This window comes from Gossypium raimondii, chromosome 4, assembly GCF_025698545.1.
Source record: "Gossypium raimondii isolate GPD5lz chromosome 4, ASM2569854v1, whole genome shotgun sequence".
NCBI classification, from domain to species: Eukaryota; Viridiplantae; Streptophyta; class Magnoliopsida; order Malvales; family Malvaceae; genus Gossypium; species Gossypium raimondii.
Window position 1 is genome coordinate 2,329,900 of NC_068568.1, and position 20,977 is coordinate 2,350,876.

General features: G+C 32.8%; 5 protein-coding genes across 5 annotated transcripts; 4 read left to right on the plus strand and 1 right to left on the minus strand.

The window, feature by feature from the left end:
- The first annotated feature begins 1,920 nt into the window (after positions 1-1,920).
- LOC105779546 (acetylserotonin O-methyltransferase) lies at positions 1,921-5,937 on the plus strand. The gene is made up of 3 exons (XM_012603347.2): positions 1,921-2,310; positions 4,500-5,413; positions 5,479-5,937. The coding sequence occupies exons 2-3, from the start codon at positions 4,655-4,657 to the stop codon at positions 5,776-5,778; spliced, it is 1,059 nt and encodes a 352-aa protein (XP_012458801.2). The 5' UTR covers positions 1,921-2,310; positions 4,500-4,654; the 3' UTR covers positions 5,779-5,937.
- Positions 5,938-8,240: 2,303 nt separating this feature from the next.
- LOC105779544 (F-box protein SKIP23-like) lies at positions 8,241-9,537 on the minus strand. Its single transcript, XM_052629098.1, is given in 1 exon segment — positions 8,241-9,537. A coding segment is annotated over 1 exon segment (1,218 nt). The 5' UTR covers positions 9,509-9,537; the 3' UTR covers positions 8,241-8,290.
- Positions 9,538-12,334: 2,797 nt separating this feature from the next.
- Positions 12,335-13,698, plus strand: LOC105784987 (acetylserotonin O-methyltransferase). Its single transcript, XM_012610918.2, has 2 exons — positions 12,335-13,188; positions 13,254-13,698. Exons 1-2 carry the CDS (start codon positions 12,430-12,432, stop codon positions 13,551-13,553), a joined length of 1,059 nt encoding a protein of 352 aa, XP_012466372.2. The 5' UTR covers positions 12,335-12,429; the 3' UTR covers positions 13,554-13,698.
- Positions 13,699-16,709: 3,011 nt separating this feature from the next.
- Positions 16,710-18,065, plus strand: LOC105784989 (acetylserotonin O-methyltransferase). Its single transcript, XM_012610919.2, has 2 exons — positions 16,710-17,558; positions 17,624-18,065. The coding sequence occupies exons 1-2, from the start codon at positions 16,803-16,805 to the stop codon at positions 17,915-17,917; spliced, it is 1,050 nt and encodes a 349-aa protein (XP_012466373.1). The 5' UTR covers positions 16,710-16,802; the 3' UTR covers positions 17,918-18,065.
- Positions 18,066-19,563: 1,498 nt separating this feature from the next.
- LOC105779547 (acetylserotonin O-methyltransferase) lies at positions 19,564-20,857 on the plus strand. Its single transcript, XM_012603349.2, has 2 exons — positions 19,564-20,386; positions 20,452-20,857. Exons 1-2 carry the CDS (start codon positions 19,628-19,630, stop codon positions 20,749-20,751), a joined length of 1,059 nt encoding a protein of 352 aa, XP_012458803.2. The 5' UTR covers positions 19,564-19,627; the 3' UTR covers positions 20,752-20,857.
- The last annotated feature ends 120 nt before the right edge of the window (positions 20,858-20,977 follow it).

Below are 20,977 nucleotides of genomic sequence, written 5' to 3' on the forward strand. Positions count from 1 at the left end.
ATGGACTACTGTTCATAAAAAACCCAACAAAGGAAAAGCAACAACAAACTCCAAAAAAGGATTTGTACCTGCAAATGTATCTAACCAAGGATATTATGAATCATATCCAATGGTAAACCAGCCGATTGGAACAAATGTTTTAAATTATCCAATGGTAAACCAACCAATTAGAACTTCTTTTTCATAGACCCCCAAATCTGGTGTGTCAATCACCAATGTCCCAAGATCCTTATTTGGCATCACAAACCAATTATGTTGAAGTAATCAAGGGAACAGAAAATTTGTTGAAAAAACAAGAAGTTGAAGAAGAAAAAGAAATTTCTAAAATCAAAGATTTTTATAATCCTGATTTATCACCAGGATTTTATGATTTTATAAACGAGGTATGGAAAACCCATATTTCAAATCAAAGAGCCAATTTCAGAAGAGCGCTTTCTAGATTTTCACAATTTTTAGTTGAAAAAATAACTAAGGAAAGTGAATCTGAGAATTTACTATTAAAATCTATTTTATATAAAGATTGGGATGAATTCCAACTCTTTATAAAGGATATTAAGGAGATAAATAATCTTCTTGATACCTTTCAATATTTTATTCTTAAAGGAAAAATAATCTGTTATGAATAAAATATTTAGAATATGTATTTATAATAAAGCTAGAAAATATTACCAGAGAAGTATTCAAAAAGTAGATAAAATAATTTGCGACAAGAAATTCAATTTCAAAAACTTTTTAGAATATTTTCTACAAGCATATGTTTTAATAATTATTTAGATGAAAATTTTCTTACTTTAAAATATAGATTAGATTATGAACTATTTGATATAACCAATATTGAATGGGGTTTTACTAAGGAAGTTGTAGTACAAAATTTCTCTTTTGATCTTTTAAAAGACTTTCTTGCTATAGTAAAATCAATTTTACAAAACATCATAAACAATGATGATTTCTTTTACTATTTTCATATTGAAATTAGTAGTTTAATTGGTATAGCTGAAAAAGAAAGATTTTATAAGCCATATCAAATTTAGGTCATTCAAAAGATTATTGGAACTACCCAATTATTTGTTGTCAGTGAAAACAAAGAACATTTGGCAAAAACCGTTGACAAATGTTACAATAATTTTGATCATTATCAAATCCAACCAGGAATTGATTTACTTTCACAAGCCCTTTATCTTCTCCATGAAGAAGTATATAAATTATGGACAGATGGAAGAAGGATACTGGCATATCCCAATTGAAATATCCAGGAGGATAGAGATGAGGAATCTTTGAAGCTCTTAAAAAAGATAGCTGACATGGAGATAGAAGAATTTCCATCTCATATTATAGAAAATATCAAAAATGCATAGGAGACTTGGAATTCACCACCAAGACTTTCATTGGATTCCTTACATCTAGACAAGATTTAAGAAATGAATCTCAACAATATGCAAGAAGGTTGAAGTCAAAAAAGATGGCAACCTAAAAGAAAGAAAATCCACATACTAACAACAAAGTTTGGCAACGTGGAGGACATCATGATGCAAGCAGTAATGGAACTAACCATGAAGTAAGCAGTGATATGACAAGACATCTAGATGCAACCAACAAAGATTGCAATGTGGATTGATGATGACGCAAGCAATGATGGAAGCAACCATTAATGTTAGTCAAAAGCATCCAGAAGCAGACAAAAAAAGTCTTGCAACGTGGATCAACCACCAAATAAATGATGAAACAAAGACTTTGAAACGTGGAAGCAAGCATAACCACAGAAGCAAAAAGACAAATGAGACGTGGAAGCAACCACATCCATTGAAGCAGGAATCCTTATCAGAATAACTGTTCGGGATTCAAAATACAATTGTATAGAATATATAGAATTCAACTATAAATAGAGATAGCTAATCAATTGTAAAAGCATCGAGTAAATACATAATTTTCTCTTTTATAGTTTAAAGCTTTCTTTTTATTAGAGTCTTGTAAATCCCTTCCGCATATATCATTAATCTCTAAATGATATATATTCATTAACAGAAGTCCAATCTATTTTCTGATAAGGATTCCTGCTTCAATGGATGTGGTTGCTTCCGCGTCTCATTTGTCTTTTTGCTTCTGTGATTATGCTTGCTTCCACGTTTCATAGTCTTTGTTCCATCATTGATTTGATGGTTGATCCATGTTGAAGACCTTTTTTGTCTGCTTCTGGATGCCTTTGACTAGCATTAATGGTTGCTTCCATCACTGTTTGCATCATCATCAATCTACGTTGCAATCTTTGTTGGTTGCATCTGGATGTCTTGTCACATCACTGCTTACTTCATGGTTAGTTCCATTACTGCTTGCATCATGATGTCTTCCATGTTGCCAAACTTTGTTGTTGGTGTGTGGATTTCCTTTCTTTTAGGTTGCCATCTTTTTTGACTTCAACCATAGTCATGAATGGTAGATATATCTTGATGACAATTTTCCCAAGTACTTCTGATTTGTTGCATAATATTGGATGGGAAATCCTCAATGTCCATATCTGCTATCTTTTTTAGCAATCGAATACCTTCATCATCCTTTTCTTTAATAAGATAGGAATGGTATGCCAATATCCTTCTACCATCGGTTCTGAATTGATAATCTTTTTGTTGGAGAAGATATTTGGCTTTAGCCATTAAATCAATCCCAGCTTGGATTTGATAATAGCTTGAATTATTTTGATACTTGTCAATTATTTTTGTCAAGCATTCTTCATCTTCACTTAGGGCAGATAATCGGGGATTTCCGAGCATCGTGTGAATACCCCATATTTGATATGGCTGAAAAAATCTTTCTTTTTCAGAAATACCAATAAGAGTACTAATTTGGATATAAAAATAATAGAAAAAGTCATCATTGTTTATGATGGTTTGTAATAAAGATTTTACTACTGCTGGAAAATCTTTTAAAAGAGAAAAGAGAAATTTTTTACTACTATTTATCTTACAAATCCCCATTCAATACTTGTTATATTGAACGGTTCGTGATCCAATCTAAATTTTATTGTTGGAATACTATTTCCAATAAAATTAGTAAAACATAAGATTGGAGAAAATATTCGAAAAAATTTTCTAAATTGATTCTACTGGTTGCAGATCATTCCAATAATTTTATTAAATATTTCTATAGGTAAAATCATCTAGATTTATTATATAAAATGATTCTAAATACCTTATTTATAATATTGTGTTTTTCCTTTATAAATAAAATATTGAAAGGTATCAAGAAGATTATTTATCTCCTTAATATCCATCATAAAAAGTTGGAATTCATCTCAATCTCTATATAAAATAGATTTTAATAGTAAATCCTCAGATTCACTTTTCTTAGTTGTTTTTTCAAAAGAGCTCTTCTGAAATTGGCTCTTTGATTTGAAATATGGGTTTTCCACATCTCGTTTATAAAATCATAAAATTTTGGTGATAAACCAGGATTATAAAAATCTTTGATTTTAGAAATTTCTTTATATTCTTCAACTTGTTGTTTTTTCAACAAATTTTCTTTTCCCTTGATTACTTCAGCATAACTGGTTTGTGATACCAAATAACGATCTTGGGACATTGGTGATTGACACACCTGATTTGGGGTCAATGAAAAATAAGTTCCAATTGGTTGGTTTACCATTAGATAATTTAAAACATTTGTTCCAATTGGCTGGTTTACCATTGGATATGGTTCATAATATCCTTGGTTAGGATAAGATGATACATTTGCAAGTACAAATCTTTTTTTGGAGTTTGTTGCTACTTTTCCTTTGTTGGTTTTTTTTATAAACAGTAGTCCATTCACCAACTATTTCTTTTAGATGCTTTTTACCTCTATCCATGAGGCCTGCTCAAATAATCATTATGAACAGTAGTCCATTCACCAACTATTTCTTTTAGAGGCTTTTTACCTCTATCCATGAGGCCTGCTCAAATAATCAACAATTATTAGTAATAAATTATAAATATTTATTATCTAACAATCTAATTTAATTGGTGTAAAATTTTTATTATACACAATCTTATTATTTTCTTCAAGTGGTATTTCCACAAAATCTTTTTCTACTAATAACCAAATAGAATTTTTATCAATAGTAAAAGGTAAATATCTCATATAAAATTATTTCCTAATAATGTATCTCCATGCATGTTAGGAAAATATACTATTTTAAGAATCACAAATCTAACATTGTTTATGTAGATTGGTATATTTTCTCTTAACCATTAAGTTAATAATTTATTTTATCATAATTTTATAAAATTTTAATTAAAAGTCATGGTGTGTCAATTCTTGTTCCACTAATCTAATTTTTCTAACTCATTTTTAAAATGTGATAGAAATTAATCAATAAAAAATATAAAGATTAAATTCATAAATTGCTATTCAAGTACATTACCGTAAAAGTTAACCAAAATCTAAATTACATATACTATTTGGTACACTTCAAATAATTGGACCGTAATTTTTTTACCAAATTAATCTAATAATTGTTTTGTGGCTAGGAGCATATTTGACAAGATATTTTCAAATTCAAGAACTGTGACCTAGTTCAAACCAATACCTTTGCTTCTATAAATCGTAGCTTCATAGTCAAGATTTGGGCATAGAGTTACCAAAAAGCTCCCAAATAAAAAAGTTTAAAAAAAAAAAAGTTGAGATGGGAGATATGGAAGTGACAATAAAGGAAGAAGCTAGAGCTGAAATAAAGATTTGGAATTATGTGTTAGGATATGTTAAAATAACTGTCGTTAAATGTGCCATTGAGCTTGGGATTGCCGACGTTATTGAAAACTATGGAAGCCCTATGCCACTATCCGAGCTAGCCACTGCCCTCCGATGCGAACCGTCGCGTCTTCATCGCATTATGAGGTTCATGGTCCACGACCGAATATTCAAACAGGAACCCATCAACCAACACACTATAGGCTTCTCATCGACGCCATTGTCTCGTCTTTTGATAAAAGGTGGAGAAAAATCCATGGCTGCTTTCATATTGCTCATGTCCGGCCCTGCTTGCTTAGCAACCTGGCATAGTCTTAGTGCTCGAGTCCTTGAAACCGGCAATAATATCTCACCATTTGAAGTAGCAAATGGGAAAGATCTATGGAGCTACGCCGAGGCGAACCCCGACTTTAGAGAACTCTTTAACAACGCCATGGGTTGCCATGCTAGACTGACGGTACATGCGACAATCGAAGGATGTCCCGAAGTGTTTGACGGAGTCGAAAGCCTGGTCGATGTCGGTGGTGGTAACGGGACTGCTTTGAGCCTTTTAGTCAAGGCATTCCCATGGATTCGAGGCATCAACTTTGATCTCCCCCATGTCGTCGCCGTTGCAGCAACATCCGATAGCATTGAAAACGTAGGAGGAGACATGTTCATGTCTATCCCAAACGCCGACGCAGCGTTTCTCATGGTTAGTACTTTCTTTCCCTTCATTATATGGTCTTATACGATTAATCCATACATTGCAAATTGCAGTGTGTATTGCATGATTGGGACGACGAGGAATGCATTAAAATCCTAAAAAAATGTCGAGAAGCCATTCCAGAAGATAAAGGGAAGGTTGTAATCGTTGAAGCAGTTCTTGAAGAAGATAAAGAAGACGACGAGATAGGTGGCGTAGGGTTGATGCTAGACACGGCGCTGATGGCTATTACAAATAAAGGGAAAGAGAGGACCTTAAAGGAATGGAGTTATGTTCTTCGACAATCTGGTTTTACACGATTCAACGTTAAACCTATACGTGCAGTTCGATCCGTCATCGAAGCTTATCCTTAGAAAAAAAAAATTCTGTGGCTCTTCACAGTTGTTCATCCACTACTACAATAAAAACTCTGGTGCATGAGAAATGTTTTAGTTTTGGCTAAAAACATCAGTCTTTTGTTGGAATCAATAAATCTTGGTTTTGAGTGGTTTTCTTTAAAATCACTGTTGGAATCCATATATCAATTTTAATTCTGCCTCTGGAATAGTTTTAGACTGATTGTGAAAAATAATTAAAATACATGTCAGATAAGAGGTTTGGCATTGTTGGTAAAAAGTCGAGATTTTGAGTCCTGTACACTAAAGCTGTGTGAATTTTAATTTTAATTTATATTGATTCAATTTAACTTTAGTAGTCATACTTGATTTACTATATTCTACTTGTAAACTTTTTCAAAAAATTCAAAGGATTTCAGTTTGTAACGCGATTTGTGCTGTTATAATTTATCATAATTTATTTTCGAAAGAATTTACGAGTATCAGTTACTTTTTAAAAAACTTAGTATAAGTTACAAATAATAAAATTAAAATTAAAATTAGAATAACTCAATATAAAATATAATAGATTGAAATTTGAAATATATTTGAATTTAAACCATAATAAAACTGAACAAAACACCGATATAATATATTAGTATATTAATATATATTTCATTTTAGATTGTAACTAACTAAGGTGGGTTTGGATGGGTAATTAGGTGCGGTGTTTTTAATTTATTTTTTGTCTCACACTACAGTGTCGCTATAGTATTTAATGTCACCGCCACCGTTGTTTTTACACTAACTACAGTTAAACATATCACCAATCCAAACTAAGCCTAAATTTCAAATGATTAGGACAAATAATTTGATAGATATTAATAAACATTATGGATGAAATCACAAATTTAATATAATTGTACTTTGGGTTTTCAAAAATTATTATTTTCTATTTTCTTAAAAGAAATTTAGTGAAAATACAAAACCTAAAAATTACGATAAAATAAAACTAACTCTCTAATGGGGACACTTCAAACACTTGAAGACCTTCTCTCCTTTCTTGAACTAGTTTAGCAATTTCATCGGCTTCTCCATTATTTTCCTTCGAAATGTGACAAATGTCCCAATGTCTAATACTAGGCAAAAATTGATGATTTCTTCTTATTAAAGTTGAGCCCAAGTCCTTACAAGCCTCGTCTTTAATAACTTGAACTGTTTCCATACTATCAATTTGGATTATTACAAAATCATAACTCTTTTTCAAAAGAAGCGTTAATCCATCTAAGATGCCCTATAAATATCTATAACACAATTTTAGATAAATATGAAATGATGAGCTGTTTAGTGGAGGCACTAATTATATAGAACATTTATGTGACAATTTTTCGCTATTTTGGGTAACCATTGTCCAAAAAAAGAAAGAACCCGTCTCTGATTTTGTGGAGAGAGATTAAATTCCATCCACCATTTGTTTGTTTATAGAACTGAAAAATAAATAAATAAATAAATATCCACTTAAATATTAATAAATTTTATTTTGATTACCCAATTATATAAAGTTATAAAATAATTATTTAATTATTAAATTTTATCATTTTTTGTAGCTTTTAAAATTGGCATAATAGCAACTTTAACATTTAACATTGTGTCAAGTCTTGATTCTAAAAATCTAACCCTCAATATTTAGATTTTTTTTGCAATTTTCTTGTTCTTTGTAATCTTTTTACCTAAAAAGCTAAAAGTCTAATTTATTAGCTAAATTTGATTGAAAATAAACAAAAAATGAAAACACCCAAAAACTCTAAATAATAACTTTTATCATTTTCTTTCTTTTAAAATTAACTCTCAATATTATAAAAAACACAAAATTTAAAAAAAAAAAAGAGAAGAAGTTCGAATTACACCATGTGTAAATGTTAAGCGTTAAGTTTTTTTTTTTGGAATCAAAACTAAATTAACATAATAGATAAATATTAACGGTTAAAGTTACTATTGAGCTAATTTTAAAAGTTGTCAAGTTAGCCAGCCGGCGACAAAAAAGATAAAATTAAATAGTTGGATACCATTTCGTAACTTATCATAGTTGGGTGACCGAAAAAGAAATTTACTAATTATTGTGTGATCATTTCATAACTTTTCATAATTAAATAACCAAAAAAATATATTAATAGTTGGATGACTGCTGGTGTAATTTACCAAGAAAATAAGGGATATTGCCATTTTCACATCAAATTTGGCAATGGGATTTTCCCAATTGTTTTGAAAGCATTTGTAACGCCCCTTAACCCGGCATATGAAAGAGATCCGCATTCGATTTAGACTTCTCTTTGGCATTTTCAGTAAGTTAACATTAGATGCATGGCATTTCAAGACATAGTTTGAAGCTAGCATGCCTATACCATTAAGCATAAACACGACTCAAAAAGCTTTCCGGGGAGTTTCACCAGTTTTTTACGTGATTCTACTTAGGGATTCTGATGCTTAAAGATCTTCATGGCTATTGCAATAGTATACAGAACTATATATAAATAAAAACTCGACCCAAAGTTCAACACTGCAAAACAAAAATACTTACATCCGATGCTGCTGTGGATGAAATCCAATGAGGTGGTGGCCAGAATAGCTCGGAAGATTGAGGAACCTTTGTTAATGGTCCTATAGAACCGCTTTCCAAATCGAATACGCCTACATCACAATGCTCCGACGCCCCATCTTCTTCCCCGAGCGAATGAAAGAAATTATCCACATAGATTATGGAATTCCCTCTACACACGGATAAATCTTCTATTGAAGCAGAAAAGGTGCAACCATCACCTAAAAACAACACGCGATCGTCCAAATCCTTAGCTTCAACCCACTGCTTATCAACGTCATCCAACTTAAAAACCTTAAACTTAACCGTCCTCTCGTTCATATACAAAGCAAGGTTTTCAAAATACTCCTCGACGAACCCGAAACCGGCAGAAGAAGAAGACAAACCTGGCTCAGATTCAATGCTCAAATACATATCAACCAACAATAACTCACCCTTTGAATCAACCAAAAACTTCTTATCACCACCAAAAACAGGCATAGCAATCAAATTTGTCTCGAAATCCAATCCCACAACCACAGTCCTACCAGTATTATCAACAGCATAAAAATTCCCTTTATATAATATCACATCGTCAAAAGGAGATGGCATGTCTTAAATTATAGCCCATTTCTTAACACTAGATTTAAACATTGCTAATTTCCCAGAAACATAAATTGTAAGTATAATGAAATCGTTAACATTATCATCTAAACAAGATAGGACAACTTTTTCCATGTACAAGTTGCCCACACTGTGATGAGTTAAATAATGAAGCACATACTCTTCACCCAATTCAAGAACCCTAAAATCCAACAAATTTAAAGGTTTGGGGAAATTATCAGGGAGAGAATCGAAACGAGACCTTGAGAGAGGGTTCAAAAGCTGGACTCTGCCGTTCATCGGATCTTCTTCGATTTTGATTACCCACGAGGAGGGGCTAGAAGCGTTTGTTTGGGTACTAGTTGTGGGTGATCCGAGGAGGAATACGGAGCGCTTTGAGAGGGAGAATTGGGAGGAAATAGGGAGAAGCGGGAAACGGGGAGCGAAGCGGTTGCGGCAGCGGTTGTGGGCAGTAACGGCGGAGCGCCAGGTGGAGCAAACGGAACGGAAACGGATGACGTCATAGTGGGTTCCTAGGCGTTTGGAAATAAGTTCTAGTAGTTCCTTGGGGAGTTGGGTCCAATCTGCCATCGTTGATTTTCCCGAGAAAGTGATGGAATATTAGCAGAAACACTGTGGAAATAGCCTTATGTACAATGGTAGAAGTAGAAAGGGTCGTAATCAGATGGGCTTTTGGGTTGGGCCAAATTTACTTAATAATTCGTTAAAATATGATATTAGTCCTTGTACTTTGCAGAATATGATATTTAGTCCCTCTACTTTAAAAGTTAAAAATTCAATCCAACTATTTTTTTTCCAATTTAGAAATATAAGTCCAATCATTATCATTGTTGGTAACCTATGTTAGAATTTTTCAATTTAGTATATATATTTTTGTCAATCATATACCACGTCATATTAGGGTAGTCTAATATGCCAAGTTGACAAATTTTGACAAAAATACTAACAATGTTAATAATTAGATTGTGAATTTCAAATTATAAAATTAGGAGGACTTAATTTGTTAAATTTTCAATTACAAGACTAATTCTCAAATTTTATCAAAATACGAACTAACTTCACATTGTAACCTTTTAAATTCAGAAAGTTGTCCTTTTGTTAAAAACATGATTTTGATCAAAATCCACTATTAGTCCCTATAATATATGTAACTTGTAAAATTAGCTTTTGTACTCTAATTTGATAATTTTAAGTCCTTGTACTTTTAAATTTTAAAATTTCGGTTGTTAAATTTTGACATTTCCAAATTTCTATCGACAAACATATTATCATGTGTGTAGTGTTATGTCAACTACCATATGAACCATGATTAGAATTTCAAAATAAGAAAGGTATAATGATTAAAATGATCAAATTGGAGAATTGAGACCAAATCCGAAACTTACGTATAGTACAAAACTAATAGCAGAATTTGACATAATGAATTTAACTTCTATAGTTTGCAATTCAATCTGAAGTTCAAAATTCAAAAAAAATGTACTAAAATTGACCAAATTAAAGTAGGGTAAGCTATACTATTAGTCACTAAACTATGGGTAGCTTTTCATTTTGGTCACTTAACTAAAAAAGGGTTACAATCCGGTCACTGAACTATTTGAAAGTTTTCATTTAAGTCACTGAACTATTTAAAAGTTTTTATTTAAGTCAATAGGCTGTTAAATTTTTTTTTAAGTTCTGCCAGCAAGCTCCAAGTAACGATTCAACGATCGATATGGTGGATCAATACCCATTGACGAGTAGCAGAACATATCTTAGATCTAAGTCGATCTAACAACCAATGTCGGAGATCAGAGAAAAAAATTGTTCGAATTTTGGTTTTCAGATTCGTGACGTCCAAAGTTGTTTCATGGTGGTAATGGGACTGCTTTGAGCCTTTTAGTTAAGGCATTCCCATGGATTCGAGGCATCAACTTTGATCTCCCTCATGTCGTTGCCGTTGCACCAAAGTCCGGTAGCATTCAAAACATAGGAGGCGACATGTTCATGTCTATCCCAAACGTCGACGCAGCCTTTTTAATGATTAGTACTTTTTTTTCCCTTCATTATATGGTCTTATACGATTAATCTATACATTGCAAATTGCAGTGGATATTGCATGATTGGGACGACGAGGAATGCATTAAAATCCTAAAAATATGTCGAGAAGCCGCTCCAGAAGATAAAGGGAAGGTTATAATCGTTGAAGCAGTTCGCGAAGAAGATAAAGAAGACGACAAGCTAGGTTTTGTGGGGTTGATGCTAGACATGGCGATGATGGCTCATACTAATAAAGCGAAAGAGAGGACCTTAAAGGAATGGAGCTATGTTCTTCGACAATCTGGTTTTACATGATTCACTGTTAATCCCATACATGCAGTTCAATCAGTCATCGAAGCTTATCCTTAGAAAACAAAATCTATGGCTTTTCACAGTTGTTCATCCACTACTACAAAACAATTAAAACATTGTTGCATGAGAAATGTTTCAGTCTTGCTCTTCGTTTAGTAATTCCCTTTGTTCAATAATTATTTCAATCTTCAATTCTATCTCTGGAATAATTTTGGATTGAATGCGAAAAATAATTAAAATATGATTATTATTTTAATCCGGATAAAGTAAGTTTCGAAATTGTTGATAAAGATCAAGGTTTTATCTTGTGTACTAAAGTTTGAATCTCTTCATGCTCAATTGTTCTATGTGAGTTTTAGTTCAAATTATTCCGATTCTTAATTTATTTGTAGTTTATATTAGTTTAATTCAACTTTATAATTCCTTATACATCATCATACATACGTGATTGTACTTGATTACACTATATTCTATTTTTAAAATTTTATTATGTATCGTATTAAAAAAGTTTATTATAAATTACAAATAATACATATTTTATCAATTAGAATTAGAATAAATCAATTAAAAATATAATAAATTAAAATTGAAATATATTCAAATTTAAACAATAATAAATCACTCTAATTTAGGTTTTAACGAAGTTCGAATGAAATAAGTCTTATACTCGAAGAGTGACAATAAATATTTAGGGTAAATAATTTGATAAGCATCGATAAACATTATGGACGAAGACTAACACGAAAAAAAAAGATAAAATAACAATAATTTGTAAAATTGTATTTTTCTTTTTCAAAAATTATTATTTTCTTAAAATATTTTTTAATTTTAGATAATATGAGATGATGAGCTGTGTCATGTCCAAAAAATGAAAGATCCTGTGTCTGATTTTGTGGAGATTGATTAGATTCTACGTCACCATAGAAACGGATAGGGTAGGGACATGTGTAAAGTTCGTTGGGTGGTGTGGAAATGTATCCCTGCTTTTCATCGCACACTTGCACCCACTACCACATAAACAAAGTAGTGGGCAGCAAAAGTGAATGGCATGAAAAATGTGAGAATATCCCACGAACAATAACCAATGCCTTTGCTTCTATAAATCTTAGCTTCATAGTCAAGATTTGGGCATAGAGTTATCAAAACTTCTCAAATAAAAAAAGATGGGAGATATGGAAGTGACAATAAAGGAAGAAGTTAGAGCTGAAATAAAGATTTGGAATTATGTGTTAGGATATGTTAAAATAGCTGTCGTTAAATGTGCCATTGAGCTTGGGATTGCCGACGTTATTGAAAACTATGGAAGACCTATGCCACTATCCGAGCTAGCCACTGCCCTCCGATGCGAACCGTCGCGTCTTCATCGCATTATGAGGTTCATGGTCCACGACCGAATATTCAAACAGGAACCCCTCAACCAACACACTGTAGGCTTCTCATCGACGCCATTGTCTCGTCTTTTGATGAAAGGTGGACAAAAATCCATGGCTGCTTTGATATTGCTCATGTCCAGCCCTACTTGCTTAGCACCCTGGCATAGTCTTAGTGCTCGAGTCCTCGAAACCGGCAATAATATCTCACCATTTGAAGTAGCAAATGGGAAAGATCTATGGAGCTACGCCGAGGCGAACCCCGACTTTAGAGAACTCTTTAACAACGCCATGGGTTGCGATGCTAGACTGACGGTGCAGGCGACAATCGAAGGATGTCCCGAAGTGTTCGACAGAGTCGAAAGCCTGGTCGATGTCGGTGGTGGTAACGGGACTGCTTTGAGCCTTTTAGTCAAGGCATTCCCATGGATTCGAGGCATCAACTTTGATCTTCCTCATGTCGTCGCCGTTGCAGCAAAATCCGATAGCATTGAAAACGTAGGAGGAGACATGTTCATGTCTATCCCAAACGCCGACGCAGCGTTTCTCGTGGTTAGTACTTTCTTTCCCTTCATTATATGGTCTTATACGATTAATCCGTACATTGCAAACTGCAGTGGGTATTGCATGATTGGGACGACGAGGAGTGCATTAAAATCCTAAAAAAATGTCGAGAAGCCATTCCAGAAGATAAAGGGAAGGTTATAATCGTTGAAGCAGTTCTTGAAGAAGATAAAGAAGGCGACGAGCTAGGTGACGTAGGGTTGATGCTAGACACGGCGCTGATGGCTATTACAAATAAAGGGAAAGAGAGGACCTTAAAGGAATGGAGCTCTGTTCTTCGACAATCTGGTTTTACACGATTCAACGTTAAACCTACACATGCAGTTCAATCCGTCATCGAAGCTTATCCTTAGAAACAAAAATTCTATGGCTCTTCACAGTCGTTCATCCACTACTACAATAAAAACTTTGTTGCATGAGAAATGTTTTAGTTTTGGCTCAAAACATCAGTCTTTTGTTGGAATCAATAAATCTTGGTTTTGAGTGGTTTTCTTTAAAGTCATTCTGTTGGAATCAGTATATCAATAATTTAAAACCGATACCAATTTTAATTCCACCTCTGGAATAGTTTTAGATTGATTGTGAAAAATAATTAAAATACAACTGTTATTTTGACATCGGATAAGAGGTTTGAATTGTCTGCCAAATAAGTTTTGGCATTGTTGGTAAAACTCGAGATTTTGAGTCTCATAATACGCAATTGTCACGTGTGAATTTCAGTTTAAATTATTCTCGTTCTTAATCTGTTTGTAGTTTATATATATTGATTAAATTCAACTTTATAATTGTTGAGACATACATAGTTGTACTTGATTTACTATATTCTAGTTGTAGAATTTTTCCAAAAATTCAAAGGATTTGAGTTCGAGCGTGTTGTTATAACGTATCATAATTTATTTTTTGAAAGAATTTATGAGTACAAATATAGTATTAGTTACTTTAAAAAAGAGCTTAGTATTTGATCAATTAAAATTAGAATAACTCAATATGAAATATAATAGATTGAAAATTGAAATATATTTGAATTTAAACCATAATAAAACTGAACAAAACACCAATATAATATATTAGTATATTAATATATATATATTTATTTTAGATTGTAACTAAGGTTGGTTTGGATGGGTGATTGGGTGCGGTGCGTTTAATTTATTTTTTGTCTCACGCTACAGTGTCGCTACAGTATCTAATATCACCGCCACCGTTGTTTTTACATTAACTACAGTTAAACGCACCACCAATCCAAACTAAGCCTAAATTTTGGATGATTAGGACAAATAATTTGATAGATATTAATAAACATTATGGATGAAATCACAAATTTAATATAATTGTACTTTGAGTTTTCAAAAAATTATTATTATTTTCTATTTTCCTAAAAAAATTTGGTGAAAATACAAAACCTAATAAATTACGATAAAATAAAACTAACTCCCCAATGGGGACACTTCAAACACTTGAAGACCTTCTTGAAATAGTTTAGCAATTTCATTGGCTTCTCCATTATTTTCCTTCGGAATGTGACAAATGTCCCAATGTCTAATACTAGACAAAATTTGATGATTTCTTCTTATTAAAGTTGAATCCAAGTCCTTACAAGCCTAGTCTTTAATAACTTAAACTGCCTCCATACTATCAGTTTGGATTATTACAAAGTCATAACTCTTCTCCAAAAGAAGCGTTAATCCATCTGAGATGTCCCATAACCCCTATAAACATTTATACCACAATTTTAGATAAATATGAGATGATGAGCTGTTTAGTGGGGCCACTAATCATATCGAACATTTATGTGACAATTTTTCTCTATTTTGGGTAACCATTGTCCAAAAAACGAAAGAACCCATGTCTGATTTTGTGGAGAGAGATTAAATTCTATGGTCCACGATTTGTTTGTTTATCGAAATGAAAAATAAATAAATTAATTAGTATTCACTTAAATATTAGTAAATTTCATTTTGATCACCCAATTATAAAAGGTTATAAAATAGTTATTTAATTATTAAATTTTATCATTTTTTGTCACCAACAGGCTAGCGGTGGTAGCTTTTAAAATTGGCATAATAGCAATTTTAACCTTTAACATTTATACATTGTGTCAAATTAGTCTTGATTCTAAAAAATTTAACCCTCAATGTTTACACATTGTGTAATTTGGTCTTTTTTTGTAACTTTGTTGTTCTTTTCGATCTTTTCACATAAAAAGCTAAAAGTCTAATTTATTAGCTAAATTTGATTGAAAATAAACAAAAAAATGAAAACACCCAAAAATTCTAAATAATAACTTTTATTATTATTCTTTCTTTTAAAATTAGTTCCCAATGTTATAAAAAATGCAAAAAAAAAAAAGAAGCAAAAGAACAGAAGAAGAAGATCAAATTCTAATTAATAGGTTTGCTTATATGAATAGTTATAGTTTTACTTAAAATTTTAAGCAATGTGTTGTTTTAAAGAACCGATTTAACAAAGGTGTACTTCATAATTATAGCTATTATTGTTATAAGTGAAAAATTGTTTAGAAGGTTAAAATAAAACATGAAAAATTAATTCTGATAAAAATTTGATTGTTATAGCGAAATGTTGTGTTATAATGGGTAGTTGTTATAAAGAGAGTTGAATATATATATATCTATATATAGCATGTATCACAACGATATTAGTCCATGTCACCAAAATTTCTAAAAACTAAATGGTGTTAGGGTGGGTTTGGATGGATGACTGGGTGCGGTGCATTTATCTTACTTTTTGTCTCGCACTACAATATCGCTACAGCATCTAATCTCACTGCCACTGCTGTTTTTACATTAATCGCAAGTAAACGCACCGCCTATCCAAACCCGCCCTTAACCTTAGAAACTGGTGTATGTAATGGTTGCCAAATTTAGAGACAAATATAATCCAAAGAAATATCTAAGAACTAATGTGAGAAAAACTGTTAAATTCAAGGATCAATTAATATATTAAGCTTTTATTATTTTTATTCAATGTCATTCAACCACTCCTTCATGGTTAAACTTTTAGGTTCAATAATACAATTTATAAAAATCTCCTTATTAGTTGAGCAGAATCAAGCAATTTTAATCACGATAATAACTAAAATTTTCCAAAGGAAATTAGTGGTGGAAACAACTATATTAAAAAATTCGATTAAAAACACATAAAAATAAATAAATATATATATTAAAAATGTTCAACCAAGTTACATCCTTTTCTACATTAGTTAATATGATGTTTTTCTTTAAACTGATGTCTCAATAAATTCTTAATTTAATTAGTACGAAAATCAATCATGATAATTATATTATTTTAGGATGTTCATTATGATTGTATGAATTATTTTAGGATGTTCATCATGATTGTATGAATTTGAGATCACACGCCATTTGTATCATTTTTTAATAATTTAGAGTCATAATGTCACATCAGTTTTTCTCCTAAATTTTGATATTTTCAATTAGATTTAATTTATTTGAGGAAAAAAACTGAAATTTAAGAGAGAAAATCTAACCCTTTGCTCGTATAAATCGGGGTCTTCAACAAAACTTTTCATCCTCAAGAGTTGCTAATAGAATTATAAAGTTTTCCAAGAGAAAAAAATAATAATGGAAGTGAGTGGAATCGAAGAAGAAGAAGCTAGAGCTGAAGTAGATATTTGGAATTATGTGTTCGGGTATGCTAAAATAGCTGTCGTTAAATGTGCCATTGAGCTTGGGATTGCCGATGTTATTGAAAACTATGGAAGCCCTATGCCACTATCCGAGCTAGCCACTGCCCTCCGATGCGAACCGTCGCGTCTTCATCGCATTATGAGGTTCATGGTCCACGACCGAATATTCAAACAGGAACCCATCAACCAACACACTGTAGGCTTCTCATCGACGCCATTGTCTCGTCGTTTGATAAAAGATGGAGAAAAATCCATGGCCCCTTTTATATTGCTCGAGTCCAGCCCGACTTGGTTAGCACCATGGCATAGTCTTAGTGCTCGAGTCCTTGAAACCGGCAATAATATCTCACCATTTGAAGTAGCAAATGGGAAAGATCTATGGAGCTACGCCGAGGCGAACCCCGACTTTAGAGAACTCTTTAACAACGCCACGGGTTGCGATGCTAGACTGACGGTGCAGGCGACAATCGAAGGATGTCCCGAAGTGTTCGACGGAGTCGAAAGCCTGGTCGATGTCGGTGGTGGTAACGGGACTGCTTTGAGCCTTTTAGTTAAGGCATTCCCATGGATTCGAGGCATCAACTTTGATCTCCCTCATGTCGTTGCCGTTGCACCAAAATCCGGTAGCATTGAAAACGTAGGAGGCGACATGTTCATGTCTATCCCAAACGCCGACGCAGCGTTTTTAATGGTTAGTACTTTTTTTCCCTTCATTATATGGTCTTATACGATTAATCCATACATTGCAAATTGCAGTGGATATTGCATGATTGGGACGACGAGGAATGCATTAAAATCCTAAAAAAATGTCGAGAAGCCATTCCAGAAGATAAAGGGAAGGTTATAATCGTTGAAGCAGCTCTTGAAGAAGATAAAGAAGACGACGAGCTAGGTTTCGTGGGGTTGATGCTAGACATGGCGATGATGGCTCATACTGATAAAGGGAAAGAGAGGACCTTAAAGGAATGGAGCTATGTTCTTCGACAATCTGGTTTTACACGATTCACTGTTAATCCCATACGTGCAGTTCAATCCGTCATCGAGGCTTAGCCTTAGGAAACAACATCTATGGCTCTTCACAGTCGTTCATCCACTTCTACAAAACAATTAAAACTTTGTTGCATGAGAAATGTTTCAGTCTTGCTCTTCGTTTAGTAATTCCCTTTGTTCAATAATTATTTCAATCTTCGTATTAAAATTTTTTTAGTAAAAGTTACAAATAATACATATTTGATCAATTAGAATTAGAATAAATCAATTCAAAAATATAATAGATTAAAAATTAAAATATATTTAAATTTAAACAATAATAAATCTCTAATATAACAATATTCCATTTTAGGTTTTAACCAATTAAAGTTCGAATGAAATAAGTCTTATACCAGGAGAGTGACAATAAATATTTAGGGTAAATAATTTGATAAGCATCTATAAACATTATGGACGAAAACAAACACCAAAAAAAAATGATAAAATAACAATAATTTATAAAATTGTATTTTTATTTTTCAAAAATTATTATTATTTTCTTAAAATATTTTTTTGAGTTGACCCTATTAACATATATACCACACAATTTTAGATAATATGAGATGATGAGCTGCGTCTGATTTTGGGTAACACTACAGTGTCCAAAAAAACATGTGTAAAGTTGGTTGGGTGGTGGGGAAATGTATCCCTGCTTTTCATTGAATGCTTCCCAACACTGTCACACACATACACCCATTACCACAAAAATAAAGTGAAAGGCAAGAAAAATGTAAGAATATCCCACGAACCATAACTCAGGTCTCTAAGCCAATTAGACTCTCTTCTTAGCTAATAATTCATTTTTATCATAATTTTACAAAATTTTAATTAAAAGTCATCCATTAATCCAATTTTCTCTAACTCGATTTTTGACATGTGACAGAAATTAATTAATCAAAAAATATAAAGATTAAATTCATAAATTACTTGAATTACTACGTTAAAAGTTAACCAAAATCTAAGTTACATATACTATTTGCTACACCTCAACCATTCATAACCACGAACAACCCAAATTCCAAACTAACAAGTTATCATAGTGGATGCCCTTTTCGAACATACAAATACACTCTCTCTTTTTTCAATAAATTTTCTTAAAGACTTATTCAATTACATCACAGGTGTTACTCAATTACATCTCAATGCCTTTTCATTGAATCCTTCCGATAAAAAAAAACCCATCAATACCACTATCACACACAAACACCCACTACCACATCAACAAAGTAGTGGGCAGCAAAAGTGAGAATATCCCACGAACCATACCTCAAGTCTATAAGTCAATTAAACTCTCTTCTTATTTTCTCTTAACCGTTAAGTTAATAACTCATTTTTATTATAATTTTACAAAATTTTAATTAAAAGTCATGGCGCATTAATTCTTGATTTATTAATCCAATTTTTTTTAGTTCAATTTTTAAAATGTAACAGAAATTAATCAATAAAAAATATAAAAATTAAATTCATAAATTGCTATTAGAGTACATTACGGTAAAATTTAACCAAAATCTAAGTTAGTACACCTCAAATAATTGGACTGTAATTTTTTTACCAAATTAATCTAATAATTGTTTTGTGGCTAGGAGCATATTTGACAAGATATTTTCAAATTCAAGAACTGTGACGTAGTAAACCAATACCTTTGCTTCTATAAATCGTAGCTTCGTAGTCAAGATTTGGGCATAGAGTTACCAAAAGTTCTCAAATAAAAAAAATTTAAAAAAAGTTGAGATGGGAGATATGGAAGTGACAGTAAAAGAAGAAGCTAGACCTGAAATAAAGATTTGGAATTATGTGTTAGGATATGCTAAAATAGCTGTCGTTAAGTGTGCCATTGAGCTTGGGATTGCCGACGTTATTGAAAACTATGGAAGCCCTATGCCACTATCCGAGCTAGCCACTGCCCTCCGATGCGAACCGTCGCGTCTTCATCGCATTATGAGGTTCATGGTCCACGACCGAATATTCAAACAGGAACCCATCAACCAACACACTGTAGGCTTCTCATCGACGCCATTGTCTCGTTGTTTGCTAAAAGGTGGAGAAAAATCCATGGCTGCTTTCATATTGCTCATGTCCAGCCCTACTTGCTTAGCACCCTGGCATAGTCTTAGTGCTCGAGTCCTTGAAACCGGCAATAATATCTCACCATTTGAAGTAGCAAATGGGAAAGATCTATGGAGCTACACCGAGGCGAACCCCGACTTTAGAGAACTCTTTAACAACGCCATGGGTTGCCATGCTAGACTGACGGTGCAGGCGACAATCGAAGGATGTCCCGAAGTGTTCGACGGAGTCGAAAGCCTGGTCGATGTTGGTGGTGGTAACGGGACTGCTTTGAGCCTTTTAGTCAAGGCATTCCCATGGATTCGAGGCATCAACTTTGATCTCCCTCATGTCGTCGCCGTTTCAGCAAAATCCGATAGCATTGAAAACGTAGGAGGAGACATGTTCATGTCTATCCCAAACGCCGACGCAGCGTTTCTCATGGTTAGTACTTTCTTTCCCTTCATTATATGGTCTTATACGATTAATCCATACATTGCACATTGCAGTGGGTATTGCATGATTGGGACGACGAGGAATGCATTAAAATCCTAAAAAAATGTCGAGAAGCCATTCCAGAAGATAAAGGGAAGGTTATAATCGTTGAAGCAGTTCTTGAAGAAGATAAAGAAGGCGACGAGCTAGGTGGCGTAGGGTTGATGCTAGACACGGCGCTGATGGCTATTACAAATAAAGGGAAAGAGAGGACCTTAAAGGAATGGAGCTATGTTCTTCGACAATCTGGTTTTACACGATTCAACGTTAAACCGACACGTGCAGTTCAATCCGTCATCGAAGCTTATCCTTAGAAAAAAAAATTCTATGGCTCTTCACAGTTGTTCATCCACTACTACAATAAAAACTTTTTACAATTAAATAAGATTAATAATTGGATGACGTAATTTACCAAGATAATATGGGATATTGTCATTTTCACATCAGCTTTTGCAATGGGATTTTCCCAAATGTTTTGAAAGTATACGCAATGAACTCATTCATAACGACAAACAGCCCAAATTCCAAACCAACAGGTTA

Excerpts from the sequence above, each read along its gene's own strand:
- LOC105779546 (XM_012603347.2), top strand. The coding sequence starts at position 4,655 with ATGGGAGATATGGAAGTGACAATAAAGGAAGAAGCTAGAGCTGAAATA. Across the intron at positions 5,414-5,478 it reads CCGACGCAGCGTTTCTCATG|TGTGTATTGCATGATTGGGA; the intron begins GTTAGTACTTTC and ends TGCAAATTGCAG.
- LOC105784987 (XM_012610918.2), top strand. The coding sequence starts at position 12,430 with ATGGGAGATATGGAAGTGACAATAAAGGAAGAAGTTAGAGCTGAAATA. Across the intron at positions 13,189-13,253 it reads CCGACGCAGCGTTTCTCGTG|TGGGTATTGCATGATTGGGA; the intron begins GTTAGTACTTTC and ends TGCAAACTGCAG.
- LOC105784989 (XM_012610919.2), top strand. The coding sequence starts at position 16,803 with ATGGAAGTGAGTGGAATCGAAGAAGAAGAAGCTAGAGCTGAAGTAGAT. Across the intron at positions 17,559-17,623 it reads CCGACGCAGCGTTTTTAATG|TGGATATTGCATGATTGGGA; the intron begins GTTAGTACTTTT and ends TGCAAATTGCAG.
- LOC105779547 (XM_012603349.2), top strand. The coding sequence starts at position 19,628 with ATGGGAGATATGGAAGTGACAGTAAAAGAAGAAGCTAGACCTGAAATA. Across the intron at positions 20,387-20,451 it reads CCGACGCAGCGTTTCTCATG|TGGGTATTGCATGATTGGGA; the intron begins GTTAGTACTTTC and ends TGCACATTGCAG.